Source organism: Podarcis pityusensis (genome assembly GCF_964106645.2).
Source record: "Podarcis pityusensis genome assembly, chromosome: 1".
NCBI classification, from domain to species: Eukaryota; Metazoa; Chordata; class Lepidosauria; order Squamata; family Lacertidae; genus Podarcis; species Podarcis pityusensis.
Window position 1 is genome coordinate 138,576,025 of NC_138028.1, and position 24,903 is coordinate 138,600,927.

Consider the following 24,903-nt stretch of genomic DNA (forward strand, 5'->3'; position numbering starts at 1 on the left):
CAAATATCCGGGTAATTGAAGTCCCCCATTACTACTATCTCCCTTCCTTTTGCATGCTTGGCCATCTGTTCCAGGAAGGCATCATCTATGTCCTCCGTTTGGCTTGGGGATCTATAGTAAACTCCCACAATGAGGTCACTGTTATTCTTCTCTCCCTTAATTTTGACCCAAATGCTCTCACTTTGACTTTGAGGTTCTAAATCTTGGATCTCTTCACAGGTATACACATCCCTGACATATAACGCCACTCCTCCTCCTTTCTTGTCTGGTCTGTTTCTCTGAAATAGATTGTATCCCTCCATTATTACATTCCAATCGTGGGACTTATCCCACCAGGTTTCAGTGATGCCTATTATGTCATGTTTAGTTTGCTGTACCAAGAGCTCAAGCTCATCTTGTTTATTTCCCGTGCTTTGCGCATTAGTGTACAGACATTGAAGTCCATTAATCATTCCCCCGTGTCTCTTATTTAAGGATTTTTTCCTCCCACCACTAGGTCTGCGTGCTGTTTGCTCCATTTGGTCTATGACAATTGGATGATCATCTTCATCAATTGATAGACTCCTACCTTCAGGAGCACTGTCTTCCTCCCCCACATTAGTCAGTTTAAAGCCCTCCTGATGAGGTTTCTGAGATTTTTGGCAAAAACCTTCCTCCCAACCGTTGTGAGGTGCAGCCCATCGCTTGCCAGAAGTCCATCTTCAAGAAACTGCAGTCCGTGATCTAAGAATCCAAACCGTTCCTGTTTACACCATTTGCGAAGCCAGCTGTTCACTTCCACTATTTTCCCCTCTCTCCCTGGGCCACGTCGTTCAACTGGGAGGACAGATGTGATGACAATTTGTGCATTTAATTGCTTCAATTTCCTGCCCAGAGCCTCGTAGTCTCTTTTGATCTTCTGGAGGCTATTGCTTGCAGGTCACTGGTTCCCACATGAACCAAGAGGAAGGGGTATTTGTCAGTGGGTTTTATGATTCCTTGCAGTCGTTCAGTTACATCTTGGATCTTAGCCCCGGGGAGACAGCACACTTCCCGAGACATCTTGTCAGGCCCACAGATCACTGCTTCTGTTCCCCTCAGTAGGGAATCCCCTATCACCACTACACACCTCCTCTTAGGTTTGGTCAGGGTTCTTCCGTGAGCTGTCCGTTCCAAGGTCGCCTGCACATTCCCTGAGGACTGACTTTGCTGCTCGTCTTCATATACCTGATCGACTGTAATGAGGGAGAGATCCTCAAATGGAGTCTGCTCTTCGTCTTCCATGCTAGGGGAGAGGACCTCAAAGCGATTGTGTATTTCTAAACAATCAGAGCGAACCCTGGGCCTCCTACTTCTTTGAGTCACGTTTCTCCATATATCTGGCTCCTGTGTTGGTGAACTAGCCTCCTTCTCAGGGGAGTCCCCTGTCTCCTCCTTGGTGGAGACGGTGTGCTCTGTTGCTTCCAAGAAGAGCTCCAGCTCTCTAATTCTTTGGAGCGTAGCTACACGTTCCTCCAGTTGCTGGACTTTGTCTTTTAAGAGGGCAATCAACATGCAATTGCTGCAGGTAAAGCTGCCTGCAACCTTTGGCAAGATGGCAAACATTGCGCAGGAACCGCAGGCGACTGCAGCTGTTCCCTCCCCCTCCATCTTGAGAACGTGTCATTGGGGGTGGCTACAGTGGTCCTCCATCATAAAAAGCATGAAGACAGGACAAATAACTCCCCCCACAAAAAAACACCTAGGTCTCCCCCAACAAACGTTTGAGACTAGCTCCCCTAAATCTAAAAGATGGATCGAACTGCCACTGCTCTGCAAGCTCTGATAAGCTCCTCCCACAGCTAATCACCTGCCTCAACAGAAACCCTGCCCCCTCTGACCTTTGCACAGGGAGAGCAGCTAATCAGCCACAAAGAAACACACACACACAAGAAAACCCTTTTTGCTCCTTCTTCAACTGCTGCCCTGCAGTTCCTTCATTGCAGGGGGTTCCACAAGATGACCCTCAGGAGACCCTTCCAACTCTACATTTCTATGATTCTATGAATTCTATGATTCTGTGAACATTCATGGACAACTTGAGTGCATTTAAAGAAATATGTGCATTTTGTGCTAACTATTTCCCCAAATAAAGTGCACTCTGTACCTCATTATCACCAATACAAGCATTATTCTGTGCACTTTTACCTAACGCAGGCTCGTTCTCTTTTTGTAAGCGTTCTTTTGGTTGGAAGACTATGTCACAAAATTCAGAGATGTCCACATTTTGAAGGACAGCAATGTTTCAGTTCACTTGGGAAACATGAACCATGTAGGTTCACATTAAAAATGTGAATTGAACAGATTTCTGGCCCCATCCTCTACTAGCAAGACCTGAATCTCCCTGAAGTGGAAAACTGCAAGCTTGAAGAGAAGTTTTTCTCTCCAGGACGAAGGCCTTTCACCTAGAGAGGTCTTAGTAAGAACAATTGTTGTTTGAACTATGAAATGCGTAAAAGCACACGTTTTGGTATGTGCACACACATGTGCATCTGTTAAATCAGTGCCATGAGACACACGTGAAATACTATCACAACTCTTCCCTAACTTAGAGAGGGACAGATCAGCCTCATTTCCACTCCATGCCAGCTTCACGTGCTTTCAGACATAGATCAGTTCTGTCCAACCTTCTGCAGAATTTTTTATAAAAAAACTGTTTGAAAAACTTGCACTGAAATTGCACATATTTTATTCAATATGCATTTTGCATGAAATATGTGTTTTATATGCATACCATACACACTTTACTCACCCCCATAAATACACATGACCCATTCTATTTCACCATTAAAATATGCATGTTGTAAGTATTTCCCCTGTAAAATACACATCGCAAAATTCAAAGAATTATCCCTTCCAATTCTTAATTATGTTCTGATTTATGTCCATAAACAACCAATTAAGTTGGATCTGTGAAAATATCCACGATCCTTTCATGAGAGTCAACTCTCATGTGCCTTAAAAGAAAAGGTACTACACAAATCCATACATAGTAAAATAGCTTGAATTTCTTAGCAGTCTGAACAAATGCAATGCAAATGGACTCAATGCAAATGGTGGGAAATTCTGGCTCATTTCAACCACAGTAACTATGAATGCATAAGTGAAATCAGAAAGATAATAAATCATGACATGGAAGATAGATTCGAAGTTACTCCAGATCAAGGGAAGTAATAGTACCATTCTATTCTGCCTTGGTTAGACCTCAAGTACTGTGTCCACTTCTGGGCACCACAGTTTAAGAAGGGTATTGACGAGCTGGAACATGTGACCAAGATGAACAAGGGTCTGGAAACCAAGCCTTATGAAGAACGGTTGAGGGAGCTGGGCATGTTTAGCCTGGAAAAGAGGAGACTGAGAGGAGATATGACAGCCATCTTCAAATATCTAAAAGGCTGTCACATGAAAGATCATAGAATCATAGAAGATGGAGCAAGCTTCCTTTTTTCCGGCTCCAGAGGGTAGGACCTGAAGCAATGGATTCAAGTTACAAGAAAAAAGATTCCGACTAAACATCAGAAACATCAGACATTAAACATCAGAGACATTAAGAGCTATTTGGCAGTGGAACGGACTCCCTTGGAAGGTGGTGAGCTCTCCTTCATTGGAGGCTTTCAAGCAGAGGATGGGTGGTCATCTGTCATGGATGCTTTAGCTGAGCATTGCAAGGGGTTGGACTAGATAACCCTTGGGGGACCCGTCCAACAGTACAATTCTATGATTATATGTGAAACAGTAAATAACCTACTGCAAACTTTCTCCCCTCCTTCCATAGGCACTAAAACTGCAGCTGACTTTCTGGGTGAAATAAGAACTACATAATTAAAAATTTACCGATTGTCAAAGGAGCAACAGAAGAAAGATTAGCTGAAAGCCTTTTTCATAACAATAACTGGAAGCTTTCTGCCAAGCTACTTCCCTGAACAGCACTTCCATGTATTGTGAGTTTCTGGCACCCTCTTGTGGCTGAACCTCAGAGAGCCATAAGCATCACGAAGGAAAAACGGACTACTGTTTTAGGCACTAATTCATCAACGAGGCTCTCTGGGCCTCATAAAATACAAAGAGAATGCCCACGTCAGCAAAGGATGGAGACCAATAAACAGCCTTGGTCCTCAATTTACTGCCGTCGGTTGCACTTTGTTTTATACAGTCACATAATAGAGTGAAATGCCTCCACGATCATAGCTTTCTGAAGAGAGGAGAGAAGTGAGTCATACTGGATATATGGGCATATTATGGCATAAAAAGTGGGGAGATTGACTGCTGGAATTTTGCACTAAAAGAAGGTCAGAAGCCTCCAATTCTGCACATACAAATGAATGCACCTTTATGCAAATTAGTGCTGCTTCTGACCTTTGCTCTCCAGTGGGTCAAAGCCAGTCATGACCATTTCCAGAAAAAGCAACAATTCCATCAATGTCACTAAAGTCTCTATAGGACTCAGCATATAAGCAATTAAATTAACTGACTTGTGAGAGCAAACAATTGAACATTATATAATATTTAAAGGGAAAAGAAATACAGCCCAGATACCTGCTTTGATTGTTTCCCATACACTTATCTTCACTCTACCTTTTCAAACACACACACACACACACACACACACACACACACACACACACTTTCAACTAAATAATTGCACAAGCAGGAGCCAGAACAAACCCCACTGGCACAAAATAGCTTCCCTCCCTCTATGTGTCCCCACACAGAAAAATGGCTCTGGGGCAGCGGGAGAACCCCCCAGAACAGCATGTGGGGGAAGGAGAGGGGAGATCCTTCCATCAGGCAAGCAGAAATGATTGAACTGATGGAGGTCTCTCCTTAGGGCTGCTTCAGATTCCACCCATGATTTGCCTAAGGTTCCATCAGGTCCAGAATGTTCTATTCTGGTACGTATTTAAACAGTACACCAAAACACAGATGTGAAGGAAGCAGAAAGGGCATCGCACCTTAAGGTTCTAATATTTATTCATAAAATGTCTATATCACCTTGAGTAATGAGTACATGCACAGTACACACAGCAGCCGAAAACTCTGCAAAGAGCTATCCAACTCACATCCTTGGTGCTTGACAATGGGGAGAAAAGCCCAGCACGGACTGAAGAGACACAGCAGCCTTATTTGCCTCTCTGCCTTTAATAGAAAGTGTGCTATGTAGGTTATGTGGCTATTTGCTTCTGTGATTTCCATTCCTGACCACAGGCAAACACAAACTACACAAATTTCCACTTTCTTTTCTGTTTTTGTTGGAATTCTCCAACATCCCTAGCTGGGACTAAGATTTCAAAAGGCTGGTGGGGAGGAGAAGGAGCAAGTGGGGATGCAGCAACCATCACTGCTCATTTCTCTCCATCCTAAGGAGAGCTCTTCATTCCCAGAAAATTATCATTTTTTAAAAGAAAGTTAAATTTTCCTTCCCACAGTTGTATGATAAACATTTGGTTCAGAAAGCTACGAATCTGCTGACAGTGATCTTAATCAGAAGCTCCATGTGGTTAATGCTAATCAAAGGCAGGGTTTTTTAAAATGGGGTGTGTCTCCATTTTTGAGGAGATTTCTGCTTCTGACTGTAACTCCCGTTCCCTGAACCAAAGAAGAACATTCAATCACTTTAATTCATTGTTATTCTTGAACAGCCACTCCTGTAGTTCTTCCTTCATCCGGCTTTCAGGAGTGAAAGGTTCTGACTATGGATCTCATTATAACTGTTCAGATCTTTTTGCAATAAAGAGCATCTCAGCAATAATTACTCCAAAGTTAAAAAAAAAAACAAGAAAGGACACAGAAAGCACAAGTGGACAATGGATGGCCATCCCAATGAATAGCATAGTGCCTTTAAGGACACACTTCAGTGGGAAACACTTTGTGAAGCTGTCAAAATGGTATCCAGAACTAAAGGCAGCCAAATGCCACAGGCTGTTCTAAAAATATTTCTTAGGAAAGCATTCACCCAAATGTGCTATGAGCCTGAGGACTAGGGTGACGGCAATGTCACGTCATTGGAAAAACTCCAAAATGGGTTCTTAAGGCAATTACTTGCTTGATATCCAGGTACACCAGCAGGTTTGCTGAGGGCAGAGAAAGGTTTGCCCTCTACTGAATTGCGAGTTAACAAAAGCATGGTCCGGTGTCGGTGCAGGCTCCATTAAATGGCCGACTTGAGACTCCCAGAGAAGTGTTGGCATGAACAACTGAGATTGGCAGGAATGGGTGAAAATCTACCAGGACGAAATGAATCTGTATTCTTTTCCTACAGAGTATGTGGCCATGCTTGGCTTTCAACCCATTTTTAATCAGCAGATTGGGAAAGTCCGCTTATCTCCTGATACGGAAGGGATTGATAATATTCAGTGGTAGGCTGCCATTAAAAAAGACAACTGAATTCCAAGGTATTTGTCTAATGTTACCTATACACAAGTGAGAACAGCATTCACAGAATTACCATATTGGCCCGAATATAAGCTGCACTCCCCCCCCCCAAGAAGCCTTGAATTTTAAAGATGCGGCTTATTTGCGGGTGAGGCTTATATTCGGGCCAATACGGTAAGATCTCAACAGATGCCATCTGCTTCTTCGAATGACAGGTGCCATCCTATCCCTATAAGAAAGAGATAATACAACCATTTCCAGAGGTGCGCTAACAATTTAGTACATTATTTATTGCACTGCCCACTGTATGGCTGTCTTAGAAGGAAAAGGCTATCTTACCTTGTGTCACAATGTGGCGGATGGGGCAATTCAGTATTATTTTTTATCTGACGAATATAAGTATATATCCTATTAAGCTGCACAGTTTGCAACTGAAGTGAAGAAAATCCGAGTGAGAATCTTGAACCAAATGTTCAATGGTTTGTAAAAGTGGCTTTTTATAATTTGAGCAAGCTAAATCTAAGAGTAATCCCAGGAAGTTTTAAAATTTATTTTAATTTTGATTGGATTTTAAATGGAATGTATCCATGTTTTATGTCTGTGCTAATAGGCATTTTACTATATTTGCAATGGCCTATGGCTACAAGCAATAAATATTTATTAGATTGGCATGTGTGATGGTATTATTTATTAAACATATTTACTTCCCCCATTTTTCATTTTGCAAAACCTTCAAAGTATTCATTTTACCCATTCACAGTGCATCTCAAACCTATTTGCTTGTTAGCAACCAACACGGTTCACCCTAAATAAAGGTGCAAAGGCTGACACGGAAACAAGGAATAGGTTCAGAAAGAATGTGGATATAAAGAACCAACAGGGTAAGTTCCAGATTTGGGGGGGGGGGGGAGAGAGACTGCCTGGATGGTGAGGGCAAGAGAAGTGGGGGGTGCTGCTGCAACATAACAAAGAAGAAGAGGAGAAGCAGGTCCAGGAGATTCTGAGGACCTACACTGGGGTCCGTCCTGAGGTGCAGACCTCAACCAGTGCCCAATGATGCCAACCCTAAGATCTGCCCTGGTGGCCAGCGCAGGTACTGTCTGAGAACACAAATGAATGCAAGCCAGAGTTCAGACGAGGCAGTGGAGGAAATGAAGCAGAAGGTGAGGCAGGAGGAGGAAAGAAATTGGTGCCAAGGGGGATGGAAAGATAGGGAACAGCAAGCTGGGAAGAGACAGGATGTAACTCAGACTATCTTCAAAGCTACAGACTGCCTCTATTACCTTATTCTGGTATACATGCCCAGCACTGGTGCGTATCTTGCTAGTTCAAACATTTAAAAAAATGAGTATGAGTAGGGAAACCTTTGTTGCATCTGCATATGCATATGGTGAAGCAAGCACTGAAAAGTTGGGATAAGCATGTGAATAATATGCTAAGTGAGCTTTAAGAGAAAGGAATTTGCCAGTCTTACCTATTAAGACTTTTCAAGCTCTTCTCCATTTTCACAATATTATGCATTTTATAGATGAACCATTTATCAATGGCTGTAAGTTTATGGATATAGTCTACAGGGTTGTTGTCATTCAAGGCCTGCCGGAAAGAGGTATTGATCAGTCACAGTTCATGGACAAAGAACTGGTTTGTTCATGAGTATATGATTAGTTGAAAATATATGCTAGGTATATTCTCCACCTTGGGCCCATCTGAGAAGGGGCTAAAGGAGTGTGGCTTCCAACAGCAGTTTGGATGGGCTCTGTAAGCCACAAACTAAAACAATGCTCTGAATTTTGCTGTTGTTTTCACTTACTGAAAAACACTTTTATGCTTAACATCCTTTTGAGTTACAGGTAGGTAGCCGTGTGGGTCTGCCATAGTTGAAACAAAATAAAAAAAAATCCTTCTAGTAGCACCTTAGAGACCAACTAAGCTTGTTATTGGTATGAGCTTTCATGTGCATGCACACTTCTTCAGATACCACTTTTGAGTGCCTCTTTGAAATTGCGGTTGTCCTGGACACCAGAACAAACTGTTTACAGTCCCCTATGAATTATTTTGAAAGTGGGAAGCTACACACAAGTCCACATGACTGTATGCAGAGCCAGGCGTGGGCTTGGGCATCGCTTTTACCAGTTACAGGGTCTCAGAGGGGATTAAAAAATAATGCGAAGGGATTCTCTCTAAGCTTCAACAGAGTCAGCTCTAAGTGAGCGTCTCCATACTTGGCCAGAGATTATTTAATTTTTCTTCTTACATTTATGTTTTGCCTTTCTTCCACCACAGAAGCCAAAGCCGTGGTCCTGGTGTTCCCAGGCGGTCTCTCCATTCAGACACTGACAGGGCAGATAGCTCAGGTGGTAGAGCATGAGACTCTTGATCTCAGGATCATGGATTCAAGTCCCACACTGGGCAGAAGATTCCTGCATAGCAGGGGGTTGGACTAAGTAACCCTCCAGGTCCCCTCCAACTCTACAGTTCTAGGATTCTAGTCCTGGGCTTGCTGAACAAGGAGGTTGCCTCCTGTGCCTTCAGGCCATACGGGGTCAGATTACACATTTCTCTTGTTCCCAAAGCTCAAGAGCACGCATTGGCAAACTCGGCCCTATAGATGTTTTGGGACTAGAATTCCCATCATCCCTGACCACAGGTCCTGTTACCTAGGGATGGTGGGAGTTGTAGTCCCAAAACATCTGGAGGGCCGAGTTTGCCTATGAATGCTCAAGAGCTTCCCTCAGCTATTCCCTGATTGGTTCCTCTGCCATTCTGTAGTAGAGCATGCAGGGATTCTCCTAGTCAGTGGGTTGGCAGAGGAGTCTCCTTGCAAACAGAAAGTTTGAAAACCCTGCTGCTATATTTGCACAGGGCTCTGTAGAACCTTATTATCTATTGTAGAATATTTACAACATTCCTCTTGATACCTGCAGCTGACATTGGTATGTTTATTCAGATGAAGGTTTCTATACTTAATGCAGGCTTCAGTTTCCTTCTGAAGTAAAGAAAATCATTTACAGTGGTGCCTCGCAAGACGAAATTAATCCGTTCCGCGAGTCTCTTCGTCTTGCGGTTTTTTAGTCTTGCGAAGCACGGCTATTAGCAGCTTAGCGGCTATTAGCGGCTTAGCGGCTATTGACAGCTTAGCGACTTTCAGAAAAAGGAAACAAACTCGCAAGAACTCGCAAGACGTTTCGTCTTGCAAAGCAAGCCCATAGGGAAATTCGTCTTGCGGGACGACTCAAAAAACGGAAAACTCTTTTGTCTAGCGAGTTTTTCGTCTTGCGAGGCATTCGTCTTGCGGGGCACCACTGTATACCAAACGTCTTTTGTCCAACATTAGTCTCCATAGTTGAGAAGGCAGGTGCAATTCATGGACTAAGAAACAGTTTGTTTGTGGTTATATGGTTTGCTGAAAATATGTGCCAGGCAGCCCTGCACAATCTCTTTGGCGTGAGCCTTGGGTGCTTTGCCTCCCCCTTGAACTGCTACTTCAAGCAGCACTGCTCGGCCTTTCTGGATACAGACTCAAGGGGTCCTTGCCTGGATTTCTTCATTGCATTTGGTTTTCAAATGCAAATAGTCATAATACTTTTCAATCCAACAAAAATAAATGACACTTCTTGAGGAGGGGAATGGAGGTTTAAATAAGGACTTTTGACAGGACTTTTGACAGGACAATCTAGGGATAGATTGTTCATGCTCCAGGTGTCAGAACAATGTTTAGGGACTACTGATCAGCACACTGCCAGCTGTCTGAACTATATTTTAACAAGTGAAGAAAGGTGGATGATGATGATGATGATGATGATGATGATGATGATGATGATTGAGGAACTAAGATACTGATTTATATAATTATGTATTCTAGAATAATCAATATCTACCCTTCTCACACTGAAGAATATTAGGAATGAGACCAGAAAAATACTTGTGCAATAAAGTAGGGAATCTGAGAGAAATGATTGCCAATGCATGTTTCTGTGATGGAAAATTAGCAATTAGATCCTACCTCTTAATAGGGAAGATTTCATGTAAGGCTGCCACAATGACTACTTATGGCAATGACCCTCTTTCTTACAAATTAGAGAACAATGTGGTGGGATATGTCACCACAGAGAATTTCAAGGTAATTTTGTCAGAGGGCTCACCAGGCACTTCTATTTTTGCTCCAACAGTACTTATTATCCACCACCCCAAACTTAAGGACCACATGGCACGGAAGCACCAAGTGCTGATCTCTTTTCTTAATTTGTAATTTGATGGGAAAAACTGGCTGGTAATAATCAGGTAAGCTGATCACTGCAAAATCACCAATCATGGGTAAGGATGGGAGGGGGGAGTATCTACAGGGCAGATGAGATCCAATCTTTCTACAACAATACCTTGGCCATAGCAAACACCCGTGTGCTGGAGGCTTCGGCCAGCTCTTTCCTGAGGTCCACGTTGGCAGGCCACTCTTGGTTCACTGGCAGACTTGCTGCGAAGCCATCGACGGAGGGGTGGCACATCCTTAAGGCCTTCTGAAAGCTCTCTTCAAACGTTCGCCCAATCGCCATAACCTGCGGTAAGGAAATTCATTTGACTGGTCTGCACAGAAGATGCCATCTCTCTGCCCCAGAATTTCCCAGACTCCTCCATCAAGGCAGGACCATTTGGGCTCCCGCTACAAGAATGCCATAAGGAAAAACATCAGGCTGAAACTTCCATGGAAAAGAGTTCAGAGCACAGAAGAAATCTGTGCAACAGGAGGTCACAGCAGGATGTAAAGCCGCAAGAGGGAGCCATGGAACGTCTACCTTTTGTCACAGGAATGGGGGAACCTGCAGCTCTCCAGATGCTGCTAAACTACAACCCCCATCAAGCAGACTGTTGGCTGCAGTGGCTGGGGCTGAGGGGAGTTGGACTCCAACAACATCTGGAGGGCCACAGTTTACCCACCCTTGCTTTAAAACAGGTGTGAGGAACTTTGGGCCTCCAGATGTTGCTGAACCACAACTCCCATAAGCCGCCAGCAAGCAAGGGTCAATGTCCAAGATTGATGGGAGTTGTAGTTCAGGGACATCTGGAGGCCCAAAGGTGCCTACACATGCTTTAAAAAGTAGATCACTGTTTAATGTATAAACGAAACACTTCCACGCACAAAAGAGCAGCTCCACTGTCAACTGTACTCCTGTCTCTTCTGCATGTTGCATGCTGTATTCATTCAATTATACATATCCTTACTCATTCTCTGGTTGAGGCAGCTTACAAACCCAAATGAAACAGTCCAAACATTTTAAAAAAAACAGTACTGAAATAATTAAAATCACAGCAGACTATGCATAAATTGCCTTGCTTTTTAATCCTCAACTGTACATTCCCTGACCCCTAAAGCTAAAAAGGAGCTCGCCGCAACAAAATCTTATACATCAGTGGAACCATGCATATATCAGCAAAATCTGTCTGTTTCCTAAAATTTTCTGGAGATGTATTGTTGATAATGCTAAAAAATGTTTTGCATATTCATTTGACTCATCTACACAGCTGCAAATAAAACGTTATAAATGTGTTGTAAAGTGCAATATACAAATGTGACACTATATGGCCACAATGAGCTATGCAAAATTCAACGTATTTTTCAAAACATTTTTTTAAAAAGCATTTTCGCAGTGTTTTTTTATGTGTGTGTAGATTCCACCAGTGACACTTGATCAAAATTCAACCTTACTGGAAAGCAACAGTGAGCTTTTTCTGTTCCTAGAAAGCATTATTTTAGGTTTATTTAAATGTTCATTAAGTGAATTGCCTTAACATGGATCCATCTTACTGCAGCTGTAAGAGAGCTGTAATAAAATGGAGGACCAAAAAAGAGTCCAGATCATGGATGGTACAGTCTGCCCAACTCCATTCCAATCTGGGTTCAATCTGGGGCATGGGACTTGGTCACCCTTGGCAGGGGTGGAGGAAGGGGGGGTGCGGTACGGGGAGACCGTCTCGGGTATCACCACTGAGGGGGGTGACAAAATGCCAGGTGGCACTCACCGCGGGGCCTGCAGCACGCCCAAGTCACACATCTCTCCTTAGGCGCTGCCCAAACGGTCTGCCCGCTGCCTCCCCCTCAGCTGTAGGGCGGCTGAGTGGGAGGAGGCAGGCAAGACTCCTCAGAGGCCCCGCAGAGCGTCCTGCCCTGCCCCTGGGCGCAGGACCCGCACGCCACCCCAGGCGCCCAGTCGGCTTGCTCCGCCCCTGACCCTTGGTTGCCCCAATGAGAGCAGGCCAAGGGGAGTGTGACCTTGCTCCTGCTCTTCAGCCTCTCTGTTGCTTTCAATATCACTGGCCATGGTATCCTCCTGGACCGGCTCTGTGGGACACCAACTGAGGGCATTGTGCTACAGTGGGTCGGATCCTATCCACATGGCCAAGTTCAGAGACAAACACTAGAAGAGTGCTTTTTAGGCCCTCTGGTGGTTATGCTTTGGGCTGCTGCAGGGCACGCCTTTATTTCCAAAGCTATTTGATATCTATATGAAGCTGCTGAAAGTGGTCCTTAGGACATTTGGGGATGCTGATGACACTCAGCTCTATTTTTCCATAGCATTTGAACCAGAATAGCCATGTGGGCCCTGGCTAGCTCAATTCTGGGCATTGCAGCAGGCAGGTAAGCTTGGAGGAATCAAGACTGGTTGGGCAGTTCCCCCATTTCCCCTATGGAACAGCCTCCACTGCTAACAACCACAGCAACCACAGCTATGGTAGGAAAAGAAGCCAGATGATGATGCTTGAATAGATTTGTTAACTTTTTGTTTTTAGAGTTGAAAGCTCTTTTAAGTGACATTTAATCCACTGTAAAGCTGTTTGAGCTTATGAGAAAGAAGTGTATATATATCATTCTGCCCGGACACTGAGGTCCAGTGCCGAGGGCCTTCTGGCGGTTCCCTCCCTGCGAGAAGCCAAGTTACAAGGAACCAGGCAGAGGGCCTTCTCAGTAGTGGCGCCTGCCCTGTGGAATGCCCTCCTAGCAGATGTCAAGGCAATAAATGACTATTTTACTTTTAAAAGACAACTGAAGGCGGCCCTGTTTAGGGAAGATTTTAATGTTTGATGCTGTATTGTTTTTAATATTTAGTTGGAAGCCACCTAGAGTGGCTGAGGAAACCCAGCCAGATGGGCGGGGTAGAAATAATAAATTGTTGTTGTTGTTGGAAAGTGGCTCACATGACGTTGTGCACGCGCACGATACAAGTCGCTCACACAACATCTCACACGCGATACGCATGCCTCTGGCCCGTCGCCAACTAAGTTACACTCACAGAAGATCCATTAAAATGAATGGATGTGGGTAATTTAGGATCATTAATTTCCACGGGTCAACCCCAAATATAGCTTAGATGGCTACAAACCTTAGGTTTTGAAACCCAACAATGATCAAAATAGTGATTTTTAGGACAAACAATTATTCAAGAGTTCTATAACTGCTTAGAGAAATTGCTTTTCTTGTTAAATATTTAGCGGGTTTCTTTTAACCAAACAGTATAAAAAAATTGTTAAATAAGATATTATTTTTTTTAAAACAATTTATTGGGTTTTACAATAGAAATAAACATAATAAACAATATAACATTTGTCTTAACATAGTTTCACATTTTCTTTGGACTTCCTCACATCTCCCGCTCCCACTTTCATCGTTATAACATTTTGTCAGCAATTTATCATCTTATTTAGAATATTATGTCCCTTCTATGTTTCATAATCTTATAGTTCTCGAAAGGAGTTAAATTTTCACAATCTTACTTATTTTCTTAAAAACCTCTAAATTTAGTGGTGCTCAGTTATTTTAGTCTAGCATCTTATTTAGCATTCACTCACATTATAATATTTTTGTAAATAAATCTTAAATTTCTTCCAGTCCTCCTCAGTCCTCTCTTCTCCCAGGTCACGAATTCTGCCGGTCATTTCAGCCAGTTCCATGTAGTCTATCAGTTGCATCTGCCATTCTTCCAGTGTGGGTAGATCTTGAGTTTTCCAGTGTTTTGCGAGAAGTATCCTTGCTGCTGTTGTTGCATACATAAAAAATGTCTGGTCCTTCTTTACCACCCCTTGGCCGACAATACCCAAAAGGAAAGCCTCTGGTTTCTTAGTGAAGGTATATTTAAATACCTTTTTCAATTCATTATAAATCATTTCCCAGAACGCCTTCACTTTAGGGCAAGTCCACCAGAGGTGGAAGAACGTTCCCTCACACTCTTTACATTTCCAACACTTATTATCAGACAGGTGGTAAATTTTTGCAAGTTTGACTGGGGTCATATACCATCTATAAATCATTTTCATTACATTTTCTTTCAAAGCGTTACATGCAGTAAATTTCAATCCATTACTCCACAACCTTTCCCAGTCCTCAAACATGATATTATACCCAATGTCCTGTGCCCACCTTATCATAGCTGATTTAACCGTTTCATCTTGTGTATTCCATTTTAACAGCAAGTTATACATCCTTGAAAGTACCTTAATCTTTGGTTCTAACAATTCTGTTTCTAGTTTCGATTTCTCCACCTGGAACCCTAGTTTCTTATCATTTTTAAAAACTTCTTTAATCTGAGCGTAATGTAACCAGTCTCGCACTTTGTCTTTCATTTTCTCCAAACTCTGCAATTTCCAATTATCTCCATCCTTTTCTAGTATTTCCCAATATTTTGGCCATTTAGCCTCCATATTGGGTCTTTTTCGGGCCTTAGCTTCCAAAGGTGAAAGCCACCTTGGTGTTTTATTTTCCAGCAAGTCTTTATATTTTGTCCAGACATTAAACAGTGATTTTCTGACAATATGGTTCTTAAAGGCCTTATTTGCTTTAACCTTGTCATACCATAAATATGCATGCCATCCAAAAGTATTGTTAAACCCTTCCAGATCTAACACATCAGTGTCTTCAAGAAGTAGCCAGTCTTTTAGCCAGCAGAACGCTGCGGCTTCATAATACAACTTTAGGTCTGGCAGGGCAAAGCCCCCTCTTTGTTTTGCGTCAGTTAATATCTTAAACTTAATTCTGGGCTTTTTGCCCTGCCAGACAAACTTAGAAATATCTCTCTGCCACTTCTGAAAGCACTCCTTTTTGTCCAAAACCTGAAGTGTTTGAAATAAAAACAACATCCTTGGCAATACATTCATCTTGATAGCAGCAATTCGGCCTAACAAAGAGAGTTTCAATTTTGACCAACTATCTAAGTCTCTCTTAATTTCTGTCCAACATTTTTCATAGTTATCCTTAAATAGACTTAGATTTTTTGCTGTTATGTTTACCCCTAGGTATTTTACTTTTTTAACCACATTAAGTTCCGTCTCATTCTGAAACCGTTCTGACTCTGTATCAGTCAAATTTTTTCCCAAGACCTTAGTTTTCTGTTTATTTAATTTAAATCCAGCCACCCGACCAAAGTCATTAATCAGTTGTAATACTCTTTTCGTACTAGGCTCTGGCTCCTGCAGGGTCAAAACCAGGTCATCTGCAAAAGCTTTTAATTTGTATTGTTTCTGTCCGACCTGAATTCCTTCCACCAACCGATCCCCTCTAATCATGTTCAATAGCACTTCCAGAACCGAAATAAATAACAAAGGGGAAATAGGGCAACCTTGTCGTGTTCCTTTTTCAATTTTAAACTCTTCTGTAACCACATTGTTAACTATCAGTTTAGCTTTCTGCTCTGAATATATCGCCTCAATCCCATTCTCAAAACCCCGTCCCACTCCCATTTCTTTTAGGTTCCCCATCATAAATTTCCAGGAAATGTTGTCAAAGGCCTTCTCCGCGTCTATAAAAATTAAAACTGCTTTTGTATTTATATCTGTTTGCAAAAGTTCCAAAATGTCAATAATGTTCCTTGTATTAGCAAACAGATGTCTACCTGGGAGAAAGCCAGCCTGGTCCTTATGAATTACTTCATTTAAAACTTTTTTAAATCTACTTGCCAAAATGTCTGCAAATATTTTGTAATCCACATTTAAAAGGGAGATGGGACGGTAGTTCTTAAGTTGTGTCTTTTCAGCTTCCGACTTTGGTATTAATGTGATAAACGCTTCCTTCCACGACTCCGGTGCCCTCTTCCCCTCCATAATTTCATTGCTGACCTCCATCAAAGGTTGTATCAAATAGTCTTTTAATGTCTTATAGTACTTGGAAGTCAGCCCATCTGGCCCTGGAGATTTGCCGAGTTGCATGTTCTGAATGGCTTGTTCAATCTCCTGTCGTGTTATTTTAGAATTCAGGATTGTCCTATTTTCTTGTGACAATTTAGATAGTCCATTTCTTGCCAAAAATTGTTTAATCTCAACTTCGTCTTGCGGCCCTTGAGTGTATAGTTTTTTGAAGTATCTCTGGAAACACTTTCTAATGTCCACTGGATTCTGAATGTTTTTTCCATCAACCTCTAAGTTTGTAACCGTATTTAATCTTTGTCTTCTCTTCAACTGCCAAGCTAGCAGTTTTCCACATTTATTCGCCGACTCAAACGTTTTTTGTTTCATTAATTTAACCTTCCATTCGATTTCCTGATTTATCAGTTTAGAATATTGTGTTTGATAAAGTTTAATTTCTCTCAGAGTTGGCTGTGACTTCGGATTCACTCTTAATTTCTTCTCTAATTCTTTTATTTTATCCAAAATCTTATCTTTTTTCTCATTTTGTGTTCTTTTCTTTACTACATTCTGTTGTATCAAAAATCCCCTCATTACAGCTTTGCTTGCGTCCCAGACGATTCTTTTTTCCACCGTAGTATTCATATTTATCTCAAAATAATCCTTCAGAACTTTTTGGGCCTTCTTAGTAATGTCCTGATCTCTGAACAAATTGTCATTCATCTTCCATCTAAAGGATCCAGTTGGAAATAATGTCATATCCATCTTTACTGCATTATGGTCGGAACAGGTCTTTGGGCAGATTTCCACTTTTCTGACCTTAGGTGCCAGGCCTCTAGAGATCCATATTTGGTCGATTCTTGTCCAGGTCAGTTGGGCTTCAGAAAAAAATGTTCCCTCTCTTCCTAGTGGGTTTTTTGTCCTCCAAACATCAATCAAATCCATATTGTCTATCATTTCAAAAAAAGTTTTAGGTAGTCTGCCGTCTTTTGTAACATTTTGACTTTGTGACTTGTCCATGTTAGTTGATACGACCCCATTCATATCTCCCATCATTATGATGTTGTTGTAGTCCAGATAATCCAGCATTGTCTCCTGCAGCTTCTTGTAAAATTCCGATTTCCCTTCATTAGGTGCATAGATTCCTAATATCAACAGTTTCTCTCCTTGATATTGTATCTCAATAGCCAAAATTCTTCCATGTTCATCTTTAAATAAAAATTTGGGTGACAGGCTCTCTTTTGCATATATCACCACGCCTCTCTTCTTGACTTTGTCCGACGATACAAATTCCTGGCCCAATCTTTTATTTATTAACACTTTTCTGTGGAGCCTCGTCACATGTGTTTCTTGTAGACAGATAATGTCCAATTGTTCTTTTTTTAATATGTGAAATATTTTCTTCCTTTTTTCCGGAATGTTACAACCATTAATATTCCAACTCAGCAATTGCAGAGACATCCTGAATTAATCTGGTTATTTCTCCAGGGGTGGTATCTTTTCTGGATCTTCAGGTTCCCCAGGTGCTGGTGTTGATGCTGGCGTTGCCCCAGGCCCAGAAGGTAATTCAATTCCTTTTTGAAGGTCCTCTCCGTGTGTAACCAAAAATTTGTCTCTCTCTTCCAATGTTCTAATTTTAACCTTTCTCCCTCTAAAGGTAAAAGATATTCCTTGGGGAAATTCCCACCTGAATGGAATTGCGTTGCTCCTTAGTAATTTAGCAAGTTCAGAGTAGGCGGCTCTAAGATCCAACAGTTGTCTTGGAATATCTTTATAAATTTCAATTCTTCTATCCAGAACCTCCAGTGACTTTCCGTAGTGTAGGCCCAAAATCTTGTCCCTTTCCTCCTTTGATCTCAATGTTATCAAGCAGTCTCTGGGCCTCTCCTTCTTTGTGAATCTTCCAAGTCTGAAAGCTGACACAATTTTAAAGTCCTTTTCTTCCAAATTCCAGAACTTGGAGAATTCTTTGGTCAAAAACTCAGTTAGATTTCCTTCTTCTGCCTCTTGTAGTGATCTAATCCTCAAATTATTCTCACGATTTCGCAGTTCTATCATAGAAAGATAAATCTGATGTTCCCCAACTTGTTTGGTGAGTGGTCTTACCTCTTGCTCTAAATTTTCCAATTTTTGTCTGGTATCCTCAGCCAATTTCCGATTTTCTGCTGAGGCCTCCGTTAATTGTCCAATTGCTTGTGTATTCTGTACCACTTGTATAGTTAATTTATTTAGACATTCTGTATTTTTATCAATCTTTGCTGATTGCACATCTACTTTCTTGTCCAAAGCTTCCAATTTTTCAAAGATTTTGTCTAGAACAGAAACAGATGCTCCTGAGGCCATATCTTCCAATTGTAACTGCTCTGCTTCACCCTCTCCCTCTTTTGCCTGTGACAAGGCAACTTCTTCAACTTCTACTTCTGAGGGCAAAGTAGGTACAGATGATCTGCGTGTCTGCGAGGCTGAGGTTAGAGTTGTTAAAGTTGTTTGTCTAACTCTCCCTCTTTTTCTTGTGCCACTCATTCCAACGTTATCTATCAGTCAAGGTCACACTGAGTTATTCCCATGGGAATAGAAAGGCCCAGAGCAAGCAAACAACAAGGGAATCGAAAGTAAATGTACATGTAAAGTCACTGTTTTAATCCAATCCTCTAGAGGGAGCTTAAAATGTCTTTCAGAGTCTAATTTAGTATCCAAGAACCTTCAGATACAAATGTTTAGCAGAGTTGATAAATAGTCACTTTGTAACAGACAGTGCTTATTTATCTCCAAAAAGAATGTTTCAAATTTAAAAGGTCTCAATACCCTCAGATTGTTACAAGTTCCAATATACAATATCCAAATCTGCAGTACTGACAGCTCAATCTCTCAATGCTCAGGCAGCTCCGGACCCTGGGTTTCACCTTCTAATTGTAATCCAATAAAAGGAGGAAAGTCAAGTGCAAGTAATAATTCCAAATCTTTCACTTAGAGTCTTTACTTTAGGTTGCAAGTTCAGTGGATGCTTAGATCTGTAAAGTTTAAAATCTCTTTCTTTCAGCCTCCACTCCTCCAACTAGTTGCTTTTTTCAAGTTCAATGGCAGCGGAAGACGGACTTCCTGTTTCCACGTCTCTCCGCTTTCAGCCAAGTTCAAGGAAATTAAAATTTTTCATTTAAAGTCTCTAATTTCAAGTGATTCAGTCTTTACTCACGAATAAGTTGTTTTTCGTCCGAATCCGAATTTTGACAGGAAAAGGGATCAGCGCTCACCGGCAGCAGCAGCGCGGCTTCGCTCCGCAGACCGTGAAGCAGCTCTCAGCGCCGCAACCCCCCTCCACGCTCCGGAGCCCCTTACGGGGTTCCTTTAGCGTTTGGAGGGTCGCTTAAGGCGCCCACCGAGCCTCAAGACCCCAGGCTCTTGCTGCCTGGGGTTTTCCGGAGTGGGTCTCCGCTTCGCCGTAGCGGACGACCCGTTGTCTGTGGAGCCTCCTCTCCCGTTCAGAAGAGGACCGCCATTGCCGTTCGCGCCGCCCCCAGAAGTCCAAAAAAAAAATAAAATTGTTAAATAAGATAAACTCATAAATAAATAAAGGAATGATAAAGATTATAATCTGCTATAGAGGGAGGAAAGAAAGAGGAGGAAAAATAACTGATGCTCTGAATACGGTCTCAGGTGTCAAAATAATTTAGCCAAAGAGATATTTGGAAAACATTTGGAAAAAAGCAAGACAAGCAGCAAATATATTGTTAATTATTGTACTTTGGGTAGCTGATGGGTAATTAGCTAATTAGCTGCATGATTTACCCATTTTGCCTCATTCCATTCCTCTTGAAACTTAGGAGATGAAGGTGTCAATACTGTTCCAGACAGTCTTAAATTAAGATTTTAAATGTCAGGCTCTTTTTCACCACCTTTATAATACAAAGACCTGTCCAAAATTATCCTATTAATTCCAAAAGAAAAATTGTCTGTGGAAATGCAACTTGATGTATTACAGAGAACTGCAGATGCTAGCTTTTGATTTTTCAGTTCAGTTATTAATATTTAGAGCATTCCCTATGCATGCATCTCACAGCTGTAAACAGTAATTTAAAAGGAGAAAATATATGCAGAAACCTGCGCCTCACTGACTCGCTCAGGAGGGGTATTAAAATCAACAAACTTCACAAAGAGACAGAAAGCTGGTATACGGTTAGCTCAGGACATCCACCCAAATTCACTTAGGAACTAGGCGTAACAAGCCAAGCAATGTCCAAAAAAGATTAAAAAATGGCTTGGTTTATTCTGAGTCCAATTTGGATGCTAATACATTCCTAATGGCATTACCAAGAGCACCGTGCAGCCTGGGAATGCCTTTCATCCCCACTGCTCCCTCCTCTCTCTTGCATGGTCTGGTTGCCGTGGTTGCAGCAGCAGAAGGCTATATCGCCATCTGGGGTGCTGCAGGAGAATTGCAGCAGTGCTGGTTATCCTGGGAAATGTAGTTTTCCTGTAGGTGCACTGTCCTTTGCACTGAAATTAGACACTGTGGAAAGTATATGCCCCAAGATTTTAAGATGCTTATGTAGCATCCAGGGTGAAACAGACCACAAGAGACATTCCTTCTCCTGTCTCTGCCATCTCACCATACGCCATGACAGAACCAATTCTATACAGTTCTATACATAAGGCTTAAACTGACTTTCCCCCAAAATTGCTCTGTGGTGCAACTGTATAAACTATCATTTCTCTTCTGCTTTCTACCATGCGTTAACAACACAGTAGAAACAGAACTACAGATGCTCAAAGGTACTATTTGACACAATATTTATTGTTGTTGTTTAGTCATTTAGTCGTGTCCGACTCTTTGTGACCCCCTGGACCAGAGCACGCCAGGCACTCCTGTCTTCCACTGCCTCCCGCAGTTTGGTCAGACTCATGCTGGTATCTTCGAGAACACTATCCAACCATCTCGTCCTCTGCCGTCCCCTTCTCCTTGTGCCCTCCATCTTTCCCAGCATCAGGGTCTTTTCCAGGGAGTTTTCTCTTCTCATGAGGGGGCCAAAGTACTGGAGCCTCAGCTTCAGGATCTGTCCTTCCAGTGAGCACTCAGGGCTGATTTCCTTCAGAATGGATCAGTTTGATCTTCTTGCAGTTCATGGGACTCTCAAGAGTCTCCTCCAGCACCATAATTCAAAAGCATATCTATATTACAGTGGTACCTCAGGTTAAGTACTTAATTCGTTCCGGAGGTCCGTACTTAACCTGAAACTGTTCTAAACTTGAAGCACCACTTTAGCTAATGGGGCCTCCCGCTGTTGCTGCGCCGCCGGAGCCCGATTTCTGTTCTCATCCTGAAGCAAAGTTCTTAACCTGAAGCACTATTTCTGGGTTAGCGGAGTGTCTAACCTGAAGCGTATGTAACCTGAAGCGTATGTAACCTGAGGTACCACTGTATATGCTAAAACCTTATTCCTAGGGAATCTGGGAAAGGCAGCTCTTAGAAGGGACTATCCATAGATCTCTGGAAGATAATTCTCATTACCCTCAGCAGATTCTTTGGAGGGATAACATACATACAATGCAGATGGTGCGATGTATATAAAAGGTATTGGGAGTACTGGCGAGGTATAGTGGCAAAGAAGCTGAGCTATGAATCAGGAAACCCCAACCTTACCTTACCTCTGCCTTGAGCTCCCTAGGTGGCCTTAAGGCATGCCACTCTCCCTGAGCCTCAGTCCCCCGTCAAAAATATGGTGAGAATAATACTGACTACTTTGCAACAGGAAGATGTAAGGGAAATGCTCTGAAGTGCAATATAAATGCAAAGTATGAAAATCAACTTCATCATCCCAGTACATGTAGACTGAATCGTTTATGGGTTTAAGGGCATTTTTTAAGGGGGGGATAATCCTCAGACTTACCTCACCCACACTCTTCATTGAGCTACCGATCTGGCGGGAAGCGCCCAGAAAGCGGTCGAGGTCCCAGCGGGGCACCTTGGTTACTATGTAGTCCAGGCTCGGCTCAAAGCAGGCCGTTGTCTTTCCTGATACTGCGTTCTCGATTTCTAGTAAGGGGATCCCAAGAGCTATTTTGGCAGCAATAAATGCCAAAGGGTACCTAGCATCAAGAGCAAAGCGAGACATTTTCAAACTGGCAAAGCAAAACTTGCAAATCCTGAGAACATGCTTAATCCTCTGGAAGCCTGCCCTGAAGAGACCTTAGGAAGCCATCAGTCATTCATACGGTACAGAAGTGGTGTAGAGCTGACTGAGAAAGGATCCCCATTCCACCTCATCCTGTGGCTTAACAAGTGAGCACAGCACAGCTATAAAATGATGGGCTGGGCCCTGTTACTTTTATTTTAGGATAGGATTTATACTTTACAAGGTTGCGGGGGGGGGCTTCATAAAGCAGCTTACAAATATAGTTGAGCTAGTATGAATACAATTAAAAGCATTTTTAAAGAATGCACTTCATACACGGTAAATTATGCGGAGGTGCTTCTGCTATTTATCACCACTGAAAAGAGCTAACTCAGGGTGCTGGTGAACTATGATTTATCCAACAGGTCAAAGGCAACTAGCACTACCATTTTCTTCAAAACAGTGAAGAGTTCATAAAAAAACCTTAGTATTTGCAATAACAAACGTAAGTTGGAGGTATTCTCTGAAGAAGAGCTTTTGGGCTTATCTAACCAACAACTTTTTATATTTCCAAATGTTTCCCTTGCATCATGCACCCAGTTTAGCTCTTCTCCCAGGACTGTTTCTTGCCTTACCCTGTGGCCTTAGATGCCAAAGCAGAGCTTCTAGAAAGCCTAGCATTCACTTCAATTATGCAGTACTCCAGAGAGGCAGGATGCAAGGCATACTGAATGTTACACTCCCCTACAATGTTCAAGTGGCGGACAACCTTGATGGTCGATTCCCGTAACATCTGCAACTCTTCATTCGAGAGTGTCTGGCTGGGAGCCACTACTATAGAATCACCTGCAAGTCAAAGCAAAAAGTGTCAATGGTCTCAAGTTATAGCAGCACAGGAAGCTGTCTTGTGCTGAGTCAAACCAATTGGTTCCTCTGGCACTGCCTTGCAGCGACTCTCCAGAGTTTCAGACGGGGGTCTTTTCCATCCCTACCTGGAGATGCTACAGTACAGAGACACAGCTCATCCACTGCACTGAGTAGAGTACAAATTACAGGACATGAAAGGGCTTTATAAATAAGTGATCATATATATTGTAATTAGACCGAGAACCCAATCCAACCCATATATCCATAAGCCACTAGGCTTCACTCTGGTAAGTATGTTTAGGGCTGCATGCTGAATTACCCATTGTATATAATTTAATTAAATCTAAGATAAATACGATAATAAAATGTCAAGCAGAAATGCTGAAATTTGCCTTATTTGAAAGGCAGGCATACTTTCAAGCCTATAATGGTTTTCAGCCTATGTTGAATTCCACATATTTTCCAACATTTGTGCATCACAAGCAGCTGCATTCTTTATTGGTAAAGGTCTGCCAATTGTGCTTGAGCAGCAGACCAATGTTTAATTCATTTTTTATAAATATGCTAGGTTATTTTATGTTATAAACCCCAGAAACATCTCAAATATGACTTTCTGCTATGATACACACAGTCTATAAAGGTTGTGGAATCTCCCACATTGCAAGTTCTGAACAAGATGTTGTACCTCTTGTGGATCATTAGACATGTCCTATAACTCACAGGAACCTGAACAACTCAGGCCATATTCCTATGCGCATTTAGATGGGAGTAAGTCCCATTGAACTCAATGAAACCTTCTTCTGAGTAAATGTGCACAGGGTTAGTAAATGTCCACAGTTGGTCTTTAATTTATTTGCATGGGGACCACTGGCTTGTGCCCCTCAAAATTGTGCACCCAGGGCCACAGCTCCGCTGGCACCCCCACACTACGCCCCTGAGCATACCAGACCCAACTTCACATAAACACATAATGCATGGGGTCATCATAAGAACTTATTAGCAGGAGTGTCGTGATGGGACTACTTTATACAATGACCTTAATATGCCTGGCTCAGTTGCATAAATCATCTGGACTCTGACTGCAACTTCTCTTAACTTATGATGCATTGTAACTGAACTGTGTTGGCTGGAGGCAATGGTGTGAATACCTCCCTTTGAGCAGGGGGTGGACCCCTTGGTCCCACATAACTCTACAGCTCTAGGATTGCATCAAACAATTCCCCCCCAAAAAAGTATTTAGTTCAAGGAAAATGGTGAACCTACCTGTATGGACTCCCATTGCATCGACATTTTCCATATTGCAGACGGTGATACAGTTGTCAGCTGCATCTCTCACAACTTCATACTCAATTTCTTTCCATCCTGCCACAGATTTCTCCACAAGAATTTGATTGGTCATTGCAAATGCCTTGATTATTACAGGATGACAGAT

At 42.2% G+C, this 24,903-nt stretch overlaps 1 protein-coding gene across 2 annotated transcripts in view; it reads right to left on the reverse strand.

Moving 5' to 3' along the window:
* CPS1 (carbamoyl-phosphate synthase 1) overlaps nt 1-24,903 on the reverse strand; it is a 157,483-nt gene that overhangs the window by 78,182 nt on the left and 54,398 nt on the right. For both annotated transcript variants that reach the window (XM_081015519.1, XM_081015518.1), the window contains 5 exons: nt 24,735-24,879; nt 23,240-23,450; nt 22,380-22,578; nt 10,767-10,943; nt 7,865-7,983 (listed from right to left, as the gene is read on the reverse strand). In XM_081015519.1, the coding sequence (XP_080871645.1) occupies nt 7,865-7,983; nt 10,767-10,943; nt 22,380-22,578; nt 23,240-23,450; nt 24,735-24,879 (851 nt within the window). The remainder of the gene's footprint in view (nt 1-7,864; nt 7,984-10,766; nt 10,944-22,379; nt 22,579-23,239; nt 23,451-24,734; nt 24,880-24,903) is intronic.